The sequence below is a fragment of the Ceratotherium simum genome, chromosome 12 (genome assembly GCF_057802395.1).
Source record: "Ceratotherium simum simum isolate JZ-2026a chromosome 12, ASM5780239v1, whole genome shotgun sequence".
Taxonomy (NCBI): Eukaryota; Metazoa; Chordata; class Mammalia; order Perissodactyla; family Rhinocerotidae; genus Ceratotherium; species Ceratotherium simum.
In genome coordinates this window covers 43,572,264-43,590,706 of record NC_141911.1, presented here as the reverse complement: position 1 = coordinate 43,590,706, position 18,443 = coordinate 43,572,264, and the positions used below count along the sequence as shown (strand labels likewise).

Below are 18,443 nucleotides of genomic sequence, written 5' to 3'. Positions count from 1 at the left end.
TGTAAAAGCAATAAATTGACAACAAAGCAACACATTTAAAAAAAACACATGGATCAAAGAAGAAACCACTAGGGAAATCAGAAAATGGTATGAACTGAATGTTCTTGTAAAAAACATATATTTGTGGAACATATATTTGAGTTCACCATCTGAATTCAAACTATGGGAACTCAGGAACTGAATACAGTTCTTTTAAGGAAAAATTCATAATCCTGTAGAATAGAAACAATATAAATACTCTGCTAGTGAAAAATTTATGGTTAAGCAAACTGGTATGAGTGAATCCTGTAGAGTTTTATAAGATGCAGAGGATATGGCTATTTTAAGCCAAGTAATCATTAACTGAAAAGACTGCAACTAGATAAAATATGCACACACACACACGATAAAGATCTAACTAGGAATTAAAATTAAAACGTTGGTGTTTTAGAGTCATGGAATTTTTTTCACCATGTATAGCACTGAAAGCATAAAAATAAAAATATATCAAAAAAGGCAAAAAAATTAAAATATTAATGACAATGAAAATTAAGATAAATAAGAGGCAGGGAAGTACAAAATTCATTTTAGAAAAGTATTTCACCCAAAATAGTCAAAATAAGTACTTTTGACGTTTAAAAGAATAAGTTTCATTGGTTGTAAACTTCACATACATATTATATCTCATTACTTAATTACAGCAAATAATGCTTGGCTACTAAATTCTTTGCTTACCAGTCTTCTGGTTTGACGGCAGATGGATCAGGGATTTTTGCTCTTTCATCCCAATCATCAGGTTTCTTATCATCAGGATCTTCAATTTCTTTGGGAGGATTGATTGGAGGAACCACATCCTCTAGCAGGCTTCCTTTGTTTACAACTATTTGATCAATTAATACTTCAAATGTGTCATCTGGATTCAACACTAAAGATCAATTTAAATACATTACACTTATCATATTGATAAACATTTTAAAGATAATCTTCTAAATAATAAAATGACCCTAAACTTCATGGGTAAAATTTTCTCTCAACCAGAAATGGAGGTATTACCAACGTATGACATCAAAATATGCTGAAATCCCTAGATATAATGTTTCCTAAAATCAAAGAAAAAATTTTGTTTTAAGTAATGATAGTAACTTAATAAAATGCTCCATTATGTCTCAAATAAAAAATACCCCATAGCTACCTGAGAGTTTGGGACTCACACAACCAGTCAGCTTCACTCTTTTATAGTTACAGAGCACAAGCTCATCTTCTTCAGTATTTTAAAATAATTTTTTTGAAATGATCTCAAACTTAAAAAGTTGCAAACACTCTAAAGAACTTTATTTTCTCCTGAACCACTTGAGAGTAAATTACTGACCTCATACACATCATCTCTGAATGTTTTAATATATATTTCCTACAAACAAGGACATTCTCCTACATAACCCCAACCTAGGTACCAAAATCAGGAAATTAACATGGACACATTCCTACCATTTCCTAGAAATCTTTCAAGTCCATTGGCATTTCAAATTCAATGATTCATACACTGTAGTGTAAAATATCTCATGGAATGAAAATATTCAAGCTTACACTTATCAGTGTGTTTATTTGGAGGTAAATTCTAGCTCTCTAAAGGGACGTCCCCAAGCCAACTTTCATAAAGGACTCTCTTATCCACTGTAATGACAAAATGAAAGCTCTCTCCTCCATCTGTAAACGTGGGGGCAGGGGGTGTCACTGGGTAAAACTCATATCTTTGGAAAGAATGATAGATGAAAATAGCTGCAGAACATTTGCTGTCAAGAAGCTAAGGAAGTAGGAGCTGTCAGCAGATGTCAGGATCATCCTGACTTACCTAGTAAGTGAGTTACCACTTTCTGAAGAAATAGTTCTCAAGTAATAACAATCTCCAGAGGTTTCAGTCACAACAATGCCAAATTATTTATATCAAAATCAAATACTGCAATTTATATACAAACTCAAATAATGCAAACAAACACTCAATATTTTCTCCCTTCTCTTTTTTCTCCATTATTTCCTCTTCTATTACAGCTGAGATTATAAAACTATATGACTATACAAAGAAAAAAGTCAAGATTGAAGCAGAGCTAAGAGTAAGATCTTAAATGCAAAAATGTACTATATCGTTCCTAATCCAAAAAAAGAAATTTCTCAAAAAAAATCTTGAAAAGAATGTCTTCTGAATAAATTTTGCAACTGAAGTTGATTTTTTAAAATTACAGTTAAAACAAAAAAGCACATGACAAATATCCATATTGTGAAACAACATCTTTGTCCAAAATCTTTGGCCAAAAAAAAGTTCCATTTAGAAAACTGTATTAAATATTTTAAATGAATCTACAATAAAAGGCATTGGATTATAAAGTCGTTTAAGGTACTCGTAAGTTTCTTAGAACAACTACAGAATAATGTTATAAAAATGTAATATAGAAAGTTTTTTAAAAAAGAAGTCATTCAAGAATCCTAGCACAGCAAAGTTTTTTGTTTATAGTGGTAAGAAAAGCAAATGTTTACGAGTCAGACTGAATTTCAATTCCAGTTCTACAAGTTACTATTGTTTCCTAGAGCAAGCTATTTAACCTAAGGCAAAATAGAGAAACTGTTCCACTCACACGATGGTTCTAAACAAGGTACCTATCTCAGAGCCAGGTACATATCAGGTGACTAATGAAAATTAGTTCTTTTTTTCTAGTCTTTTTCTATCTGCTTACCTAATTTGCCTAGTGGCCATCATAATGTGCCTCTAATTTGAATTTTGTTTTCTTCTTCCATTTTAATATTATAAGAATTTCTTCCCAGTTGCTAAAAATTTTCATAGTTATCATTTTGTATTACATAGAAAACCCCTACTGTAACATTTGGACTGCTTCAAATTTGCAGTATATTTTCACACATAGGTCATTTTCTGCCTTCTGGATTATTTTCTTTGGATAAACTCCTGAAAGTGAAATTATGGTTTCAAAGGCCATAAACCTCTTATGGCCTTTGACATAATTTGATATATACTACCAAATTGCTTTTGATCAGGTTTGCACAAAGTCTAATCAAATTCATTTCAGATATTGTTCTAGTTATAATTTCTCATTATTTCTACAGTTTACTTTATATTTCCCAAAACGTCTAGTACTATATTCCAATTTCAGAAAAAGATATTTGACATCAATGCTGACATTAAAAATACAACTGGTCATTGCCTTGGCAGACAAAATGCTTGTTTCTGCAACTGCAGTCTTTGGAAAGAAAACTGTAATACCTTAGTGTTGGATGGAGTTGTCCTGTTAGGTTCTGACATGCTGAGACTCTAAGTAACCATGGGCAGACCAAAGCTCTCTAACCATAAGTGCTTGGGAAGAGGGAAACACTCCTTATAATATTCCTCCCCTCAATGTCTATGCAAACTCTACTTACCTAAGTAAAGCTAAGTATGCTAACACATGGTTGCCCAACGCTTTCTCTTTCAAAGTTTGGACGTGCACCACTACCACCACAAGGTAGGACTTAATAATAACCACAACTGCCTATAGAGTAAAGTCTAAGCTTTTCGCTTGGCATTAAGGACTTCTTCCTCTTTAACCTTATTTTCCAGTTTTCTGTTCTTACAGCACCACTAATGTCATAGTGCCTAAAATATCCTTTTCCCCTCCTATCTTCCACATTCTATCTATACTTCAAGACTAGTTCAAATATAATCTTCACTAGGTTTTCTCCAAGTCTCCAAACTGGAAGTAATATTGCTCTTGAACTCTTAACCGTCCCTTGTCCACACCTCTCATATGGCACTTTACTTTCTGTTTGTACTATAATTATGTATGTCTTATTTTTCTAAAAAGATAAGCTCCTTATGAGTAGGATCCATGTTTGCTTCTCCCAAAGCACTTGCCATGAAAATATCAGTAGTTCAGCAAATATTTTTGAATTAATGAATGAATTAAAAATATATACCAAGGGTATAAAGATGAGTCTTCCTGTCTGTAAAGAACTTTTTAAGGTCTACATCAGGAGGTTTGGCATGTTTCTCTTCAAAAACTCCAGTTTTTGGATGTTTATGTCTGAAGATAAAATGAAGTTTATAATCTTCTCCACATTTATCTGGTCCAAACATAATGGTATAGGATGTTTTATCATAAAAGTTTTCCTTCAAAGAGAGACGAGTGTTGGGATTAGTCCAGAATTAGAGTATTTAATGAATTCCTCTATTCTATCCAATTGGGTAGAGTTTACAAAAATGTATTAAATGCTAATTCACCAAAGAATTACTTGACACAAGTGACAATAAAGGATGTGGAAAAATGACACCATTTATTTCAGAATATTTTTTTAAAAAAGCACACACTACTTCCTTCCTGAAGATGTAGGAGAGAAGCTGGAACTACCCTAGCAACATCATAATAAGCTTTAATTACTTTATGTAAATCTGTACTATTAATATTTTATTAAGAAAATTAAGCATAGAGAAAAGCATACTTATGACATTTAAGACTACAATGATTATCCATTACTATATTTCAGGAAGACACCAGAAAATGACCCTCCTAAGCACAGAGTGAAAAGAGCTTCAGACACAAACACAGACACAGAGACATGCTCCCTGCTTTACCACTAGTGACTTCTCTTTATTTGGCATGGTCTACTGGTTAAGAGCATGGGACTGGAGTCAGATACTGAGATTCAAATCCTACCACTGACACAAACTAGCTGTATGTGGCCCTGAGCAAATTTCTTAACCTCTCTGTAGTTCTGTTTCATCATCTCTGAAGTATGGAGATAATAATAGTACCTACCTTATAAGGTTTCTTTGAGGATTAGCTGAGTTAATCAGTTAAAGTGCTTGAAAAGTACTTGGGCATTTGATTTTATTATTGTCATTATACCTTCAGGTGAATCGTCAACTTAGAATACCCAAAACAAGAGCTTCAACATATACCACAAATGGCTCCCCTTTAACTGATCCTACTAATAGTACATGAATCCTTTAATCCATGTTTCATAGCCTATGCATAGCCTCGCGTTCTGACAAATATCTCGATGTCTCATTTATCTTATTTCTGTTATATGCAGAAATGCTGACACAGCCTCCTGTAGGAGAACGCTATAAGAAATATCTCCAAATGGTCCTAATACAACCTACTTCATTATGAAAACATTTTTAACTCAGTTATTCTTGGGGGGCTGCCAACTCCTGAACTGGCCTGCCTTATTTACTTGGTTCTTTGGCCATTTCATTTTACTGCTTTGCTATATTATCTTGCTTCTCTGAACAAACTTTTGATTATTATTGTGCAAAGAAAATAACTCTAAGCTGATCCTGTGATTGCATTTATAAGCACCATGTTATTTTTCATTTATAGACATGGTAAACTTTTTATGTTGCTAAAGATTACAAAGCTGATGCCATCAAGTAACACAGCTGTATATGAAACTTGAAGGCACGCTGTACAAGCTATATAAACTCATGTTAAATAAAGATTTTCAAAGTTCTTTTTGATTTCAGTTGAAAATGAAAATTTCAGTTTTATCAATTACTCCTTAAAAATACTTATTAACTTTAATAAGGTTTTCTTAAACATTAAAATATCATACCAGATTCAAACCATCAGTGTCTGCTAGGAGTTTAATGTATGCACCTCCACAATCAATACCATCTTGAAAATTTACTTCATATCTAAATGAAGGGAAAAAGAATCATACTGCTGATAAATAAAAATTACTAATTGCTCTTCAAACTCTAATGTATTACTCTCAACTCATTTAAACATAAATGATTTACATTACTAGAAAGCTCATATAAAGCATATTCACAACCTATAGGGAATAAGCAGAAATGCTTTATCTATGCATATCCTTAAAATATTAAAAATAGAATGATTATAATCAAGTATAGAAAAGCCAACCAATTTGTTGAAATAATTTTTTCCATCAAATCTGTTGAATTAAGAATAAGATACTTTGACTAAAACTGTAATAGAAAACTTCAGATTAAAATAAGGTATGCACTATACATATTCTTTATAAACTAAAACACAAAGACCATGAGGACCACAGCTGCAGCAACAGATTTCTAGAAATTGCTAATGATCTTAGATATCCAGTTCACTACTAATTTGTCTTTTAGTTCAACTACACCTAAGCCACGTTAAATAAGATGTACATTTAATTAAATACCTCCAGTAAAGAGATTTCATAATCTCAATCAATAACCTAGATTATTTCAGACCAGGAGATATGGGAAATACAGTATAACAGCTAAAAGAGTGAAGCGACATGAGAGTCTTTTCATGGGTTTACAACACTGTGTAATTCTCAGCAAAAGTGTTTTTTTTTAAGGAAATAGTCTTATTTAGGCAATAAGACATAGGCTTACTAACAGTATAGAAGAGATTTTTGGTAAATTGATGAATTACACATGACAAAAATCAATGAGGAAATGGCTAACAAAGTGAAAAACAGTGAAAACCAAAAAGGTTTAGATTTGGTTTAATGAATTAAAAGAAAAAGAGATGAAAACTAGAGAAGCAACAGGAACTATATAATTTTAATAAAGAACTGTAGTTTAAAATGTTTCTGAAGAAATGTTTCTGAAGAAATTTTAGTGACAAGCAAAAAAAAAAAAATAGCATACAAAACTTTGACAGTTTGAACCCAATTAGCGTATATATTTTATATTGAAAAGAACAGAGGAAATACAGTAAAATTTTAAGTGATTATCTCTGAGTTGCCAGATTATGGTGATTTTTCCCCCTACTTTCTGTTCTGCTTTATTTCTCAAGATATTTGCAGTGGTGGTTACAAGCAGGTACTTTGGAGTCAGAAAGACCTGAGATTTATTCTTGATTCTGCCATTTACTCTAGTGACACCTAGGTGAAGGCAGGTTAAACTCTAAGTCTCTACTTGTTCATCTGTAACATGGGGACCTTGTCCATACGTACACCTCAATGGATTGTTATGATGATTAAAGGATATCATGCACAGCAATGGGCAAATAAATGCTCAAAAATGTTAGCTTCTGTTATGATCAGAAGAAAGGTTTTCTTTTGTTCTTTTTAATTTCTTTTTTGTGTGTGTGAGGAAGACTAGCTCTGAGCTGACATCCAATGTCAATCCTCTTTTTGCTAAGGAAGACTGGCCCTGAGCTAACATCCGTGCCCATCTTCCTCTACTTTATATGGGACGCCGCCACAGCATGGCTTGACAAGCGGTGCGTTGGTGAGCGCCCAGGATCCGAACCTGCGAATCCTGGGCTACCACAGCAAAGCACACGCACTTAACCTCTGCGCTACCAGGCTGGCCCCTCTTTTAATTTCTTAAATAAAAGGAATTTGCTTGTTTTCCTCAAAGCCTTATCAATATTTTTATTTTAAGCAGTAGCTGATGAAGAAATGTTTTTTCACGGAACATGTCTTTGAAGACTATAAAGTAAAAGAAATGGTACACAATGTGAATCAAAGGTAAATATTCACTATTTTAGGTAAAATAAAAAGAGATACAGCTTTTTTATAGGTGATCTAAGGACAAAGGGTTCTGTGAAAATATAAGAACCTGAAAGAACAATTTTGTAAATTGTCTCCATAAGTGTAAACAAAGCTTTGTTGTCCTATTATGCCTAGACTCGATTACTATGTCTACTTCTTACATTGCAAACTTTCAGAGTTTTCAAATTACTAATTTGGGACTAGTATAAATAACTCACAATGGATTAAAGGGTTAGTGAAATGTATATCATACAGCTTGACAGCTCCTCATCTTAAGTCACAGGAAAAATGAGGACATATGCAGAGTATATGTTAACGCTATTTTCTTCAGAGTATCATTTCCCAAACTCTTCTATGAAAGAGTAATTATTGTTAGGGGGAAAAAACTTTTGTGGCCAATATGTTTGGGAAACACAGTATTAAAGTTAAAAATAGGTTTTTATATGTAGAATGTCTCAAAGTCTTTAACGCGCAAATATGCTTCCTTATCTCCAAGGTTAGAATGTCCTTAGTTGCTAAAAATTACATGACCACATAATGCACGTTAACGTGTACAATTTGGTAAAAGCAGCTTTAGAGTAAAGTTATGTCATAAATCCATAGTATTTATAGTAGTTAATATAAAATTTCTTAATTTTATTTATCACATTTCATTTTATCAATATAAGGGAAGACAAACATTCACTCTCCTTTGAACTGTTTTCAAGCATATCAAAGACTGCTCTTCAATTCTTCTTGGTCCTCCTCCTTTGTCAGTATAATAATTTCACAATTGCTTTAATAATTTTTTAGACTTATTATCCAATCTTTGCTTCTAATCTTGCAGGCTATCTTTTGCTTACTTGTCTAGCAGTGATTTATACTTTCTGAAAATACTAAATTTAATTTATTTTACTCTGGAGAAGTTAAACTTTATATTATTTTCCTTTACTCATTCATTTAAGCCACAAAAGGTCAAAATAGAACATAATACTATATTCCACCTAAGTTTCCGCAGAATAAGATTACTTTCAAGAAAAAGGAAAAACCAAACTCTGAATAATGATAAATATCAAGCTCAAATATTAGTCACAATGAGTACTTATGACAATATTTTTAATTTGTTTAAATAATGGTCATATGCTCTTTGACATTATGTATCATTTTAAATTTATTGAAATGACAATGCAACTAAGCCAAAACATCACAACTGAAAAATTAAGCCAATTACACCAAATGCTATATTTTTTTTAATTTCTAAAATACAAAATAGCATTTTAGTTATACCACATAGGAACATGTTTAACTTGTTAATAAAAACTCGAAGGGGTTCTGGAGTGATATAATTTACAGTTAATGATATTTCCTTATGCTGTATTAACTTTGGACAGCCAAATCTTCTGATATAAGGTAGAAAGTAACATATATACATTTCCTCTTCTTTGTTTTTAATTTGAATTCTACTGGTTTTGTAATTGTATTTGTATAGATCTGTTTTTTGGTTTTATACCAGTATAGGTGAAGTAAGCTTGAGGAATTCATATCTGATATTATGATAGTACACATGCAAGCAACATCATAATAAAACTAGTTTATGTCACATTGTGGGGGAGGGGAAGATTGTCTATAACGACACGTGCCCTTTAAGAGGGGTCCATGCTTGAAAGACACTGATCTATTCATGTATTTCCTTTTTAAAATAAATTTGCTGCCTTTGAATCTAATCACTGGTTTAACAGCAATATTTACAGTTCCATTCTGAATATACTGAGGTTAGTATCTTAATAGCAAGTAATTTTAAGAAAATAGTTAAAATAAAAATGGAAAAATAGTGATTTTCATAAGCATTATATAGTTTACAGTGGCGGAATTTTATATATTACAGTGCATATTATGTAATTTTTAAACTAATCTACTTTTAACTCAAAACTTCAAGGTGTTTATGTGTATACATGCACTGTATATTTAAGTAAGTGAAACTGAAAAGGAAAATCTGGATTTTTATGCCCATTTTATACCCATTATAGCTTTATTCAGAAGCCAAATTATAAAAAGCTAATATAAATTTCATGAAAAGTATTCAAAAGCACAATAAAACTTACTGAACTATCAAAGGTTTATCAGCAAAAATGAAGGGTTTTGCTAATATGGCAGATATTGCATGGTGCTTGGCTCTGGATTTCAATACCAGTCCTCTGTCACCAGGTACTCGGTTTTCTTTTAATTCTTCTATTTCCCATCTTCCTAAAATATAAAGCAAAGCAAAAAAACCAAAAACACTGACTTAAAAATTATTTATCAGCAGTGGTGACCAATAAGATTTTTCCATGAAGGCTGATTTGGGAAAAACAAAACAGAACCTAAATCAGAAAATAACATCTCCAGCTGTATGATGTACCTGCTTTTTTTTTCTCTTATTAGAGAAGGGTTTCATTTTCTCAGCTAAAATTGTGGAAACAAATAACAAACACTACAGTATCTGATTAAAGCACTTCTAAAACTGGCTCAGTTTGGATTTCTCTGAAAGACTATCAATCAATGAAGTTACAAAATGTGGTTTCTCATTGGGTCTATCAACATTGTATTTTTAAAGTGAGAGATTTTAAAATTACATATGAGACAAAGTGCATCTTTAACACAAAATGAGCAGTTTGCCTCAGTCTATTTCTTTTGAAATCATGGTATTCATCAGCTACTTTTCTTACTTTGCAGAAGTTATTGTAGGGATTTAAATTTTATTTTGAAAATTGTACGCTCAGTGAACCTTCCCAGGCTAAGCCAATCAGCTCTCAGAACTTACTGGAGAAGCACTAAGCTGTAGCACAGCACAGCTGAGTTAGGCCCTCTCTGGACCATAATTTCCCATGTTTAAGACCAGAAAGCTCCTGAAATTCGGTCATGGGCAGCACACAATGCAAAGCTAGGTGCACTACCTGTCATCCAAAAGTTGTGTGTTGGACTTTTCTCCTTTACGCTTTAAAGAATAGAAAATAACCAACTTATATTAATTTGTATAAAATGTTCTAGTTTTAAAAATTATAGGCATTTCCTATTCCAAGAAAACCCAATTTAGCAAAAATTGCATATTTTCCAGTATTGTGTCAAATTAAAATATTTATTAATGGGTACTTTTGAATCACTAACACTCTTTATATTACTTTTTTTCTTTCTAAAAAACAACAGTGTAAGAACCTGAACACTGGAGTATTTTTTGGTCTATCACTGTGCACACTTTATTGGGCTTTTAAAAATGCATATTTTAAAGTTTCCAGATTTCTTTTCCCTTTTTCCCCCCTAATTTGGTTATACTATACTTTTCTAAAAAAGATGAATTTATTTGGTTTTTCTCCTCTCACACTGATGATAAATTGTATTATCACTACTAACCTGTGCTTTGACCAAATCAAAAGGTCTTCTTTTAAGAAGTAACAACTTTACCTTTAGGGTTTATTGATAGTAAAGGATTTTTAAAACTATGTGGCCTTTTTTGCAATTATGTACATATGCTTATCAGCTATAAAAAGGTATCATCTAGCACTTTAATTTTAGAAAACTTGTGACCAGGTAGTTATGACAAGAAATTTTCCCCAGCTTCAAATAAACAATGACTTTCTATTAATTGATCGTTTACCCAAATTCTAGACAATACCAGGTAGTATAAATTCTGATATAAATACATTTCAAAAAGAATTCACACAGTTTTAGAAGACATCTTGAAAGTTGGTCACTTAAAGAATTGGTATTTATAACATCTATACTTTTATTAATAACTTAATCTGAAAAAGCTAAAAGTCTCCTCCAAATGCAAATCCTGTACCCCAGCACATAATGCTTCATACAGATCTGCCCCTGAAAAGCTAGGAATTAGTTTTACTCAAGGGACACTTGATGGAAGCTGTGAGTAACTACTGTGAAGACGAAATATTCCTGCAAAGAAATCTGATACGGGTCTCAACTAACCACTATGTAAATAACACTGCTAATACTGACATACAAAATACCATTTTCAAGACCTGGAACTTTAAGAGAATCCGTGTTTTTCACAGTTGCTGTCAAGAAATTGGAAAAAGTCAGCCAAAAAGTCATACCAAATCTAATATGCTAGAAAATTATTTTCGTGGATATTTATGTTTAATAAGACTACAAACCAAGCTTGGGTGCTAAGAATTTTGGTTTTTGCTTGCTTGTTTGATTTTTAATATTAAACTGGGGAAAAAAAATCATTTAAACACTAAAAACCATTTTTGTCCAGCAAGACATAGAGACTTAAACTCACTTCTAAGACAGACTATATCTTAACTTTAGGGAAACTCCATCAATGGATTCTTCTAAAATACAAATGTAAAGCAAGTATTTACCCAAAAATAGTTGCAAAAAACTATAAAGTAACCTAAACATAGATGTTTTAGGCCAAGCATTCTGTTGGATAGTGTGTATTTCTGTGGGTATATTTTATCTCCGCAGACTTGCTGCTTCTTTGGGGGAAATTGTTCTGTTCTCTGAATGGATTTAGACTGAACGCAGGATTGCTTGTTCTGCACATATGGTAGAGTTCTTTATGGAGTATAGAAGCATATATAAGCACAGAGGATTGGCTAGGATGGAGAACACTGCAAAGGAAGGCATGCAGGCATGATCTTTATCTCACACTGAGACAGAAACTATGAAAAGGAAGTAGACAGCTGACATCCTGCACATGCTGTTATTTGTTTTGTTGTTGTTCTCATGAAACTGCCTGTTGGGGTCTGAGTGTGAGGTAACATCCTTAGGGGCATGAGGTCCTCTGAGAGAGAGGAAATTCCCACTATCAGTCACCTTGACTGAGGCTGCTCTTGCTTTAGGATATAAAAATTGAGGAGGCTGGTTTTAGACTAGAAGGAGGAAGAAATTCTTTTGTCATACTCCAGGGGAGTCCTGTTAGGGAAGAAAAGATGACCCTTGCACACAGGACATTTCTTTCTATAGCTAAGCCTGAAGATAATCCTATCAGAGACCCAATGATAATGGACGAAAGCCCGGAGATGGGGGCTCCAGGAGCAGCCACACTGCTTGTAGCTCTCGTGAATTATCCTGTTTTGTACTCACTAGGAGAATCTTGCCATAAGTTATGACTTGATCTAGGTGTGCCCATGCTTAAGATGAAACAATGGAGAAGAACAGTAGCCTGGGAAACACTGCTTCAGGAAATGCAAAAGACTAACTGCAGTGGAGTGGAAATTCAACTGTCCAGAGTTAGAAAGCTGGATGGTGGCTTAAGTATGGATTACCCTGGGACTCCAGAAATATTGGAAAGGAGACAAAAGCCTGAACATTCTATTGTGAAGCAGGATGGGGCCTCAGGCCCCATATATGTATATTTAATAGAAATACAATCTCAAAAGCTAGTGAACTCTGGGTCATACTGGTTAAATTGAATATTTAAATAAATTTTTTACCATCATATATAGAAATCTCCGCATCTGTATCATCTTTCTTTGCTTTTGATAAGACCCACCTATAAATAAAGGTAAAGCAAACGTATATCATTAAAAATAAAACTTGCAATTTATAGATACGACGCATATTAGAAACACAACAAAAGATAACCCAACAGTCACTTTTCATTCAAAAATAAATGAATACTTAGAGCCTAAATAAGGATGCCTATACATAATCCTGCAAGGCTAGAGTTAAATCAAATTTGGAATCTGCAATTTACCAGCTGTACGATCACAGGTAAGATACACTAAGCCTCAGTTTCCTCACTGGGAAAATGGAGATAAAGATAGTACCTACCTACCGATTTAGGACAATGTCTGGCATATAATAATCAATGGATAATAACTCTTATTGTTTTCACCATTATTTAGGATGAGAGAGTAATCTGAATTTGTCACCTGAAATTAGATTATTAATATCTTTCCTAAGGAATGAAGAAATGTTATAAGTTTTTGCTTTACATTCATAATTCATTTGTATATTTTCTTTGTATAAATGAATAACTATTCAAATTAAATATTTCTATCAGTAACAAAAATGTGTTAAGGTACTGGTTTACACTGTCAAAGTACTTCAACGTTTTTTATAGTTCTGCAGTAGAGGCAAATTTCATAGGCCAATAACCAACAACTTCAAAACAGCTAATCAAGGAAAAAATTCTCTTGAATTAATACTCACCCAGCCAGTCTTCCACTATCAAAAGTTTCTGTAAAATATACTTCTCCTATAGGTTGAGGTGTCTTATATTTAATCTAGAAAATAGATGTTTAAAAATCTAAAGTTATTCATCTTCACGAATATTTTAATTAAATAATCTCACTAGTTAAGAACCTAGTATGTAATGCGCTCATAGATAATACAGACAGAAGGTAACATGGTCTCTGACCTCAAAACTCTGTATCCTAGTGGTGATAACGTACAAGAGAATATAAGAGATATGCTGATGGAAAAAAATACCATATGTGTAAACAGAGAAAACACTGACTCCTTCTAACATGGGAGGAATGGGGGAAGAAGTGATTAGAGAAGGCCTAAGACACATGACACATGGCTTTGAAAGGCTTCTAACAGGTGACAATATCTGGGAATAAAAATCATTAGAAGTAAAAGAAACAGCCTGATCAAAAGCATGTAAGATGAAAAATTTAGTAAGCATATAGGCTAGTTTAAAATTACCTCTTAAATTTCACTGTTACATGGCTGGAGGATGATAATACCATTTTGAGAGATTAGGAACCCAAAGAAGAAAAGGATTCAATAGAGAAAGCATGGCAAAGCAATTATCTGCAAAGCATTGTTTCAAGTGCCATGTAAGTGTTAGCTGCTATGATGATGATGATGGTGGTGGTGGTGATGTGGCAGCTCTTTAATCCTCATGATACTTCTATGCAGGAAGTACTATTATTGTACCCATTTTACATATGATGAAACTGTGGGAGAGGGGCAAAGTAACTTGTAGAATATAATTGTAGGACTTAAAGACATGAGCCCAGGCTGTCTGGCTCCAAAGCTTATACACTTAACCACTACACTATCGAGAACGTACCAACAAAATAAAAGATTAAATTTATTGACAAATTATCAAAAGATAATTTGAACTGATAATGAACGAATAAAATTTTGCTTCAAGTAATAGCTCAATCTAGGTCCTTTAGAATCTGCCTTTGTGATTTTTATATGTATGATTATGAGATTTCTTCTCTCTGCCTTTAGGGAAAAGGATGCAGAAGTACTTTTTCTATTTTCACTGTCCCTACCCTGCCTTGAGAGTACATGATTTCCTGTCTAAGGGAGGAAAATCAGTAATTAAACAAAATTCCATATAATTACTGACAGGGTCAATATTCTGTTACCAAAATCACCAATCTTCTATGAAGTTTACTGAATTACAACTTTACTGTTCTCTATATTTTTATGGATTGGCAAAATGGACAATGATGTCACAAGAGGCTTCCTTATGTTCGACCACCCTTTAAATCACCAGCAGTTGATTTTGCCCTTTATTTATACTTTACTCGTACTTTACCATATCTAGATTACTCATGCTATAAAATTAGAAGCATCAAAAATTGTTCTTTCCCACTTCTTATCATCTTTTCAAATTATCACCAAATACAGTTAAGAGTGGTAGGTATCTGCCAACTCCTTTGAAGTATTAACCTCCAAAAACCTTTGTAGTTGCTGTATCTAAGTCAGTCATTAGCACTTTGATTACTTACTTTCTGTGGATCACAGAACTAGGTTTTAAAAGAAATGTCTTTGTGGAGCTTAAAACTTAGGAGAAAGAATATTCACCTTAAACAGCTAGCAACACTTGCATTTGGAAATAAAAAACTCTAAACGGAAGTGAGGCAAAGAAGTCTCTAACAACTATATATTATTCTCCTTGGCCCTTTAAACAGTAGTTAGCACAATACAATTGATGCTTTCTCACCATCAAAAATATTTTTGAAAAAAAATTTCTGATTGTCCCAATATTAGATGTGAATATTCCTCAATATGAAGGCTCTTATGGATTGTCAGTGTACAAAAACCTCTATAAAGTTTTCCAGGCTCTTGCTTGTCACCACCTCAAAACACACATCTTAACAATGCTGAGACAGAAACATGCGTGAGCCTCACTAAATGCTTATTTTACCATCACTTCCGTTTCTAATTCATCCTCCTATTTAGCATTTTCTTTCCTCAGAGAAATAAAGAAAAGCCACTTACTTTACTTTTAGGAGAAGGGCAAATTATACTACTTTTTCTTTTATCTGAAGAGGGCTGGCAGTGTCAGAAATAAGACAGAAAACCTTTCTCTTAGCTAAAGTACTTAGTCCTCTTTAGCTGGTGACAAACTCCCATTTTGACAGTCAAAACCTTACTCATATTTATTTGATAATAAAACTGTGTTAAGTGCCATGCGCAAATTTCCATAGCACATGGGCCCTCTAAAAACACAGCAACAAGGGTTGGAAAAAAGCAACATTTTTCTATTTACTTGGAAAATGAAACCATTAAAACAGAAATGAATCTTAAGACATCAGTCACCCTTATGTATCATGTAAAGGAATAATTTATAGCTCATTTCTCAATAACCTTACCTCTGAGGAGAGTCTACCTTCATTGACAACATTCTCTTCTGACTTTTCATCAAAATCTTCCATCTCAACCCCATCATCCAAAAATTCTGCATGAATTGAAACGAATAGAAGACCGAAACGTAGCCAAAAGCCTTGGAAACGCATATCGATTATCTGTGAAATTAAAAGTAATCAGTGAAAATAAAACAAAGTTGTGAAAAATATATGTAAGTATACTTACAAAGAAATAATTTCCCTTAATACTTCCTTTATTCTAAGATGGCTTTAAAAACAAATCATTACCAAAATTATTTAAATTATGATTTGAACAATGATAATACAAACTCCAAATTTCACAGGACACAGATTCTACAGCTGCAAGCCTGCCTCTAAAAACAAAGACCAATGGTATGAAACCTAAAGATATAGATAACAGTGATTACCAAACTCAAACAACATGTGGACACCTTTAAAAGAAACAAAAAAGGATCATGATTCCTAAATGTTCACTTAAGTTACTTTTTTATTACAATGTTGCTTAAGTGTATATAAACATAAAATTGGAAATTTTGTCATTATAAAACCAAAATACTTTTATATAAACACAAAGAAAAAACTAAGGAAAAATAATTTTACTACAACTTAATGTGATAGTCTTTTGCTGAAGTTAAATCACAGCTAAAAAACCAAATACAGGGTTTATTGCAATCTGGTTGACTGCTATCGATAAAGTTCTTTTGTATTTATCATTCCCCTAATACTGTGAAGACTCAAACTATTTCTCTACTCAAATACTGCAAAACTTCTGTTCCTTATAGCATTAACTGAAATGAGTAGAAGCCAAATATTATTTGGCTGCCCCTTGGCAGAAATAAATGATTTATATAATTACATCCTCCTCTATTCCTATTAGCATGTTAAAAATTCAAGTTTTATCTCTTGGTGCCAGTGGACTTTTAGACACTGAAACAGTGTGGCAGTCCTTGGTTATAAGGTGGTCAGTCATCCACAGTATAGCTATAATACTTTTTTTTCAAAGTTACCACCAACATGAAAATTTTTTTTAAAAGAAGTAAATTCTTAGAGAGAACTCTTAGATCCTCCACAACATATCTATGGGCCTATATGGGTCTGCTTAAGAAACACTGGATTTACAAGATAGCACTCTACATCTACCCAAATGGCTATAATCAAAGAGATAATAACAAGTGTTGGGAGGATGTGGAGAAATTAGAATCCTCACATATTGCTGGTGGGAATGTAAAATGAAGTGTGGAAAACAGTGTGAAAGTTCTTCAAAATGTGAAAAATAGAATTACCTTATGACCCAGCAATTCTACTCCTTGGTATCTACCCAAGAGAAATGAAAACAGATGTCCACACAAAAACTTATAATATAAATGTTTAAAGAAACATTTTTCAGGGGCCGGCCCCGTGGCTTAGCAGTTAAGTGCGTGCGCTCCACTACTGGCAGCCCGGGTTCGGATCCCGGGTGCAGACCGACGAACCACTTGTCCGGCCATGCTGAGGCGGCGTCCCACATGCAGCAACTAGAAGGATGTGCAACTATGACATGCAACTATCTACTGGGGCTTTGGGGAGAAAAAGGGAAAAAAAGGAGGAGGATTGGCAATAGATGTTAGCTCAGGGCCGGTCTTCCTCAGCAAAAAGAGGAAGACTGGCATGGATGTTAGCTCAGGGTTGATCTTCCTCACAAAAAAAAAAAAAAAACATTTTTCATAATAGCCAAAAAGTGGAAACAATCCAAATGTCCATCAACTGATGAAGAGATAAACAAAATGTGGAATATTCATACAATGGAATATTATTTAGCAATAAAACTGAACGGAGTACTGATACGTTACAAGATAGATGAATCTCAAAAACATGTTGAGTGAAAGAAGCCAGTCATAAAAGACCACATATTGTAGGATCCCATTTAAAAGAAAGAGGCAAATCCATAGAATTGGAAAATAGATTAGTGATTGCCTAAGGAAAGGAGTGGGAAGAAAGGGTTAATGGGTACAAGGTTTCTTTTTGGGGTGATGAAAATGTTCTAAAATTGGAATGTGGTAATGGTTGCAAAACTCAATAAATATAAAAACCCATTGAATTGCAAACATTAAACAGGTAAACTTGAAGGTATGCAAATAATGTAGCAATAAAGCTGTTTTTAGGGCCAGCACCAGTGGTCCAGTGGTTAAGTTCGGTGTGCTTCACTTTGGCAGCTCAGGTTCAGTTCCGGGGAGCGGACCTACACCACTTGTCTATCAGTGGCCGTGCTGTGATGGCAACTCACATACAAAACAGAGGAAGACTGGCAACAGATGCTAGCTCAGGGCAAATTTTCCTCAGGAAAAAAAAAAGCTGTTTTTAAAAAAGACACATCAGATTATAAAACCATTTTTCCATATTGTTAGCTCAACTGATTAGAACCCTTTTTAATGAAATCAAAAC

General features: G+C 33.4%; 1 protein-coding gene across 1 annotated transcript in view; it reads right to left on the bottom strand.

The window, feature by feature from the left end:
• The window catches only part of CLGN (calmegin), a 43,014-nt gene that overhangs the window by 11,967 nt on the left and 12,604 nt on the right, over nt 1-18,443 (bottom strand). The window contains exons 2-8 of the mRNA XM_004426475.3: nt 16,008-16,160; nt 13,600-13,673; nt 12,879-12,937; nt 9,546-9,687; nt 5,575-5,656; nt 3,937-4,129; nt 715-904 (exon numbers count right to left, since the gene is read on the bottom strand). Of these exons, the coding sequence (XP_004426532.1) occupies nt 715-904; nt 3,937-4,129; nt 5,575-5,656; nt 9,546-9,687; nt 12,879-12,937; nt 13,600-13,673; nt 16,008-16,151 (884 nt within the window). The 5' untranslated portion in view covers nt 16,152-16,160. The remainder of the gene's footprint in view (nt 1-714; nt 905-3,936; nt 4,130-5,574; nt 5,657-9,545; nt 9,688-12,878; nt 12,938-13,599; nt 13,674-16,007; nt 16,161-18,443) is intronic.